The 6,000-nt window shown below is 42.4% G+C and overlaps 1 protein-coding gene across 3 annotated transcripts in view; it reads left to right on the top strand.

The window, feature by feature from the left end:
- The first annotated feature begins 234 nt into the window (after window positions 1-234).
- Window positions 235-6,000, top strand: part of SNX29 (sorting nexin 29) — a 129,859-nt gene continuing 124,093 nt past the window's right edge. For 2 of the 3 annotated variants that reach the window (XM_065644611.1, XM_065644613.1), the window contains exons 1-2: window positions 923-967; window positions 5,803-5,867. In XM_065644611.1, coding sequence (XP_065500683.1) covers window positions 943-967; window positions 5,803-5,867 — 90 coding nt within the window. In that variant the 5' untranslated portion in view covers window positions 923-942. Of the gene's footprint in view, window positions 301-922; window positions 968-5,802; window positions 5,868-6,000 lie in introns of those variants that run through there. The other variant, XM_065644612.1, reaches the window with a different exon arrangement.

The following is a 6,000-nucleotide window of genomic DNA, read 5'->3' as shown; positions in this document are numbered from 1 at the left end:
GCCCGCGGAAGGTTCGCTGCGGGCCGGGGCCGATGGGGCTCGCGCCTTTTCCGCGGGAGCGGCTGTGAGGGGACGCGGCGCCGGCGGCCCCGCGGGCCGGGCCGGGCGCTCTTCCGCCCGCCGGGGCCGCCCCCGCGGTGCCGGCCCGTGTTTACCTTCCGGGGCGCCGGGACGGAGTTCCGGGGCGGAGTGTGTGCGGCGGGCGGGCGGGCGGGCGGGCGGCCCGGTCTGTGGGCTGCGCGGGAGGAGGGGAGCGGGCCCGGCGGACGGAGGGCGCGGGCCCCGCGGCCGCCATGAGTGGTGAGTGCGGGCGAGCGGGGCCGCTCCGCTGCCAGCGCGGGCTCGGTGGGGCCGCCGGGGCTCCGGGCCGCGGGCAGAGCTCGCCCGGGGCGGGGGGGGGGGTCGCGGCGCTGCGCTGCTGCTGGTCCGGCGAAGCCGTGTCCCCGCGGGCCGAGGCACAGGGGATTGCGGCCTCCGCGCCCCGCAGCGGGGCAGGGCCCAGCCCGGCCCTGCACCACCGCCGCCCCGCAGTTGGGCTCCCGAGTGCCCCCAGAGTGGCGATTTACCCCGCTCTTGGTTCCTAAAGCTGCCCCTGGGCGCTGTCGCACGACGCGAGCGGTGCGGGGCTGGGGGTCTGCGCTGCCTCAGCCGTGCGGGAACAGCCCCGGGAAAATAAACGACCAAGAGAAAATAATAGCAAAAAATAATACGCGCTCACCCAGGTGCAGTTGGTGAGGGGCGCGACCAGCGGAACAAGCGGCCCCTTCCGGCATTTGTGTATCGCTGTTTCTCTAACCCGGCCCGGGGAGGATGTGTTTGGTGTGTGTGCAAACCTGAGGGGTTCGAGCTGTTCGTGAGGGGACATATTTCAGAGCTTTGCATGAGAATCGAGACCCATAAACTTTAGGACTGGAGGAAGCAAAGCCGCTTGAATGGGCCGGCATGGAGATGGATCTCGTAGGATGGAGTAAGAAATTTTAATAGATTTTTCATGTAAACATACACTTAGCATGTCTTAAAACACCTTGGCAAGGGCTTGTTTGGGTTTTTCTTTAAGAAGCGAGGTGCTTTAGTAAACGCTTTCATGGTTCCGCTTATACAGCTTCAGTAATGGAAGTTCCAGACAACACTGCACCTGAAAATTAGGTGGTATGTTTTTCTCCCACCCTGATTTAATACATGGTGAGATCTCTTGCCAAAGGTAGTAAGAAAAAAATTGAAGCGTTAACAGGGGTAACTAAATGCTACGCAATTTATGGATAGCAGTCATTTCTGAAAATGAAACAAAAAAAGAAAATTTAAACGCTTCAGTTGTATTTTTCTCTTTTTCGTTCTCACCTTTGTGGTAAGAATAAACCAGAAGATTTTAATGGAAGAATAGCTGAGGGGAAAAAAAAAAAGATTATTGTGGGGAAAACTGTTAATTAGCATTGTGAAAAATGCAAGTGACAGCCAAATCTTTCAAGCCATGGGAAAATGAAGTTTCTCACTTTTCAGATTTTGACATGATACAGACTAAATCCTAATTCTGAAGTTTTTAAGAGTCAGCATTTTCATATGGAAAACCTTAGCCCTTCAATGATGAATTCAGGCTGGGACCAGCTTTGTGCAAATTTGTGCAAATCTGAGCCTGAGTCTTCCCAAGAGAATCATCTTTGGGAGCTCTGTTGGAATTGTGTGACTCGAAAGGCAAGGTGGCACCTCTTGGAGTATAACATGTCATCATGTAGTTGTTTTTAATACCTTTAATCCTCTTTTTTTTTAACAATGAAGAGAGACAGGTTTATGAGGAGAGAAAACAATTACTTTAACTAGAATAATGGTTAAGGTGATGTTAAGGCTGGTAGCTCAGTTGCGTAGCAGACCTCCCCACGTGCAGCCCTTGCCAAGACCTGTACAACTTTCTCAATGACTTAAATTAGACAGCAAATGAAAAGAACACTAATTTTTCCCTGTTATATAATACCATACAGTATTTTTCCGGAATAGCGTAAGTGAAACAGATCAGGAAAGAGCAATGTGTGTCATTATCCTGTTTGTTTCTGATAAAGGAGATGGCAAATGTTATAATCAGGTTTAACCATGTCCTTTTTGTAGTGGCTATAACAGCACTCTCTACACTTATTTCCCTGCCCAGTTTTAGCCCTTAAAACTAAAAGGGCTGTTCCTAACATATAGATAGAACCTCCTCTTTCCCTAATGGCTATCGTTATTTTTAATGTATATTTTTTAGCTAGAGTGTATTTCTAGCGGATGTGAAGGTAACTTCCAGTTGATTTGAGCATTGTTTTAATATTATTAATGCTACTTACTCATTACATACTGATATTTTATTGGACAGTGTTGAATAGGCTGAACCTTAAAGGACTCTGGATTTATGTACTTGTCACGAATCAGGAGTGTTGTCACTTGTTTAATGACAGTTTCAAAAAAACATAAAACTGTGACTGATTGAGGATGAGGTAGTAGAATCATCATAGTGTAGCACAAGGTAGTATTTAAATTGGGTCTGTGTTTGTTTTATCTTAAGCTTGTATCCTCAGAACCCGTACTAGAGCAAGCAAAATGAATTTCAGTCTGAAATGTTGCACACAAGTCTTCAAAAAGTATGTAAGAGCAATCTGAGATTTTTTTTTTTTTAACCTATATTCTACATATGGTGCTGAACAGAGCTGTGCCTGGAAAGAATTGGTTGAAAACCCTGTTTTCCTTTACTTGCACAGTCGGTTTTCTTCTGCGGTAGGTGTGGATATTTCTGTCAGGGTATGGAGAGCAGTTTGTTTTAAAACCAGGAGAGCGTGACTGCGAACAGCAAAATATGTCAAGGGTCCCAGAGGCAGGTGCGGTACCTGAGCCTGTTTTTAACCCTTCTTGAACCAGTAGATGTTGATGGCTCTTTAAGTTTCGTAGTTTTGCAACCTTATACTTATGTTTTCACCATTATTTTTAGACTTGCGTGAACTTCCTTTTTTTCTTGCAATAGTATAAATATAGCCTCTTTTTCCTGAGTAATGCTGTTTTGATGCATTTGATGCTTTGCATTCGTATGTGTGTTACTGCAGTTTTTACCACTGTTCTAAATCAGTAGAAGGGTGTTTTGGTCAGTTTATAGTACGCTGCTAGTCCTTAAATCAGCTAGAGTTGATGACACTTAATTGGTGCTCTTGTCTGAAAATATGTTTGGCATTTTTTTTTTAAGACTTAGTTTAGAAAATGAAGACTGTAAAAGAACAAAGGCTTAAATAGAGTTGGTAGAGATTTATTTTTACCTTCCATCGTCTTGAAACAGAACCATTGCTAAATAGCACTACATTTTCTAGGCTTATTACGAAGAAAAATATATCTGCTGGTTGAAAAAGCACACAACTTAGTCTTTCAATTTTTAAAAAGTGTTAGACTTTGTGAATATTCTTTTTCTCCTACCTGCATATGTTAAGCACAGCAAGAGGTGAATTCTGAAGACGGGCGTTGGGCAGAAACCTCCGCCAGCCCTCTGTGGAGACATGACCTGAGCTCATGGCCCTGCTCATGGTGCAGGTGATCTGAACCGCTTCTGGACATTATTGCCTGTAGTCATCATTGTTATTAGAGCAAATTTACAAGGAAAATAAAGACAAAATACACCTCACACTGCACTCAGTCTGTTTAAATGTAAGGCTGTTTGTTATCACACACTTTAGCCTTTTAGAATGTCAATTAGCACAGTGATCATCTGTAGGTTTTTTGTATTTATGCATTTTTTATATTATTCACTGTCTGGTATCTGGTTGCAGATAATTTCTGTTTTAACAATGAGATACAAAGATGCCAAAGAGCTGTGCATTTAAAAACCAACGCGTGTTGTATTTGGAAGACAAATTTGACCCACATACTTAGTATTTTCATTTGAGAGGTGTTTTTCAGGTGCCAAAATTATTAATTACATGCATTTGTTCTGAAGTAGTCTCAAACTGTTCATATAAAGAGCAATGTTGCATTATGCCTGTTCTTGCAGGTATGCGGATAGCATAAGACTGTAGAAATAATGAGTTTTGAGACGGTACAGAAAATCTGCAGGTTGGTGTGTATTTGAGGTTACTGTGCATGAAGGGTTGTACTAAAAGTTGGGATTTATTTGCTTTCCATGTGTTACAGTTACGTGATTTATTATAAGGCATTTAGATGCATTGGCACGTGTCTCCTTTTTTTGCAATGCATGCATGGTAAGAACAGTGAATATAAATTAATAAACTTCTAATCTCTGAAGGAGCACAAAGTGGAGTAGTAGAGATCACATGCATTTAACCTTATCTTCACAGTGGCGTAACTGGTGTAGTTGTTTGGAAGTGGAAACCTTCTCGGTGTGGAGTTTGTTTCTGGAGTCTTTTATTAGCGTTGAACATTGTTTGCATCTTCACCCGAGTTTTCATGTGTCGGAGTACTTGACTAACAGAACCAAACCTTGGACATCACGTGTCTGCACAGTTTGAGCCAGAGTTCAAATTCGGAAGTAGAACTTCTTGAAAATCCACTGTAATCAGCTAAATAAGCATTGTAAAGCTTACTTAGCCAGCAGCTACACTGGCACATTTTTCCTGTTGTTTCCTTTGTTCTGGCATTGTTTATCATAGACTTATTGTGGGTTTTTTACTTCTCCTGATCCCGTATTTAAGAGGAAGCAAAGGCAGAATAATTTTGGCAGAACAAACTCGGTCCCCTCCTGCAGGTTTAGGAGCAAACTACTTTGATGATGAGGACAGGAGATTCTGGCTTTGGGACCTCGTGGTGTGGGGCAGCAAGAGACACAGATCTTTGATGTCCTCCCTACTTACTAGAGAGCTTATCGTGTGGTTTTTGATTTTCGGTATCTGGAGGAACTTGCTCTTGCGGAGTTTTGATAATTGGCTTATATTAGTTGTATGTTCTTTGAGAAGAAAAGAACGAATTTAATTCCAGAGAGGCCACTGAGGTTTCTGAAGGATATTTTGACTAAGAAATAAAGAATAAAGCAATGGTAGAGGTGATGTAGGTTAATTAAACAATACATTTTGCACGTATTCATGCTCGTGACAAGCAAAGTATTATGCTATTTGTTGTTGAAATGATTGAGAAATTAAAGATTGTCTTGCGTAGTTGCTTGTGTAGTAACAAACTAGATTTTATAGCTGTTAATCAGGAAGAACTATGCTGGAAGTTAAATTTTAAGGGATTTATTGTAAGAGTTCCTCTCCGTTCACCTGGCTTAGAACTCTTTCTGCAATAAGGTTGGCAGTCAGAAGATATTCCTGCTGTCTCCTTCTCATTTTCCATTCTTCTCTTGTGCGATGATGATATTCTACCCTGGTAGTTTTTGCAGTATGAACATTTATGGGTTTGCAGTGTGACCTCCATCATACATCTAATGCAACCAACAAAAAAAAAATTAAAAAAAATTTTTTTGAATCTTAAACTAGGTCAATTCCGTGATTGCAATATGGCCCTGTGGGTAGTTGTGCTGAGAAACTAGGTGAAGCTGCGCTGATTGTGCATAATTATACTAGATTTGGTATTGCTGCAATATACTTTATATCATGAAACAAAAACCTTACTAAAGTAAGACTCTAGATGATATTTCAAACAGTATTTCTGCATATTAGAGAAAGAATACTTGAAACCTCAAAACACAGACTTATATTGCATCATTTTACTTAGATAATACACATTAATAAAGTTAATGAGATAAGTGGCATGGGAAGAAAGTTTTCAGGGCCCTGGTGTTGTCTCAAATGTATTTTTCTTAAAAACCTCTTTATTTTAAAATGATATAATTTTGTTGAATTTCAGGTTCACAGAACAATGACACTAAAAGACAGTTTCTTCTAGAACGGCTACTGGATGCAGTTAAACAGGTGAGAAATTCAATACATATTTCCACAGAATACTTTCTCTTTGTCAGTACCAGCAGGAACCCTTTTTGCCCTTTTTTCTCCTCTTTACCAGACACAGAAGAAATCTTGTCTTTTACGCAGTACTGCTGAGGTT

The sequence above is a fragment of the Caloenas nicobarica genome, chromosome 14 (genome assembly GCF_036013445.1).
Source record: "Caloenas nicobarica isolate bCalNic1 chromosome 14, bCalNic1.hap1, whole genome shotgun sequence".
In the NCBI taxonomy this organism is placed as follows: domain Eukaryota; kingdom Metazoa; phylum Chordata; class Aves; order Columbiformes; family Columbidae; genus Caloenas; species Caloenas nicobarica.
Note: the sequence above shows the minus strand (reverse complement) of the source record. Positions and strands in the feature narration are given on the sequence as shown.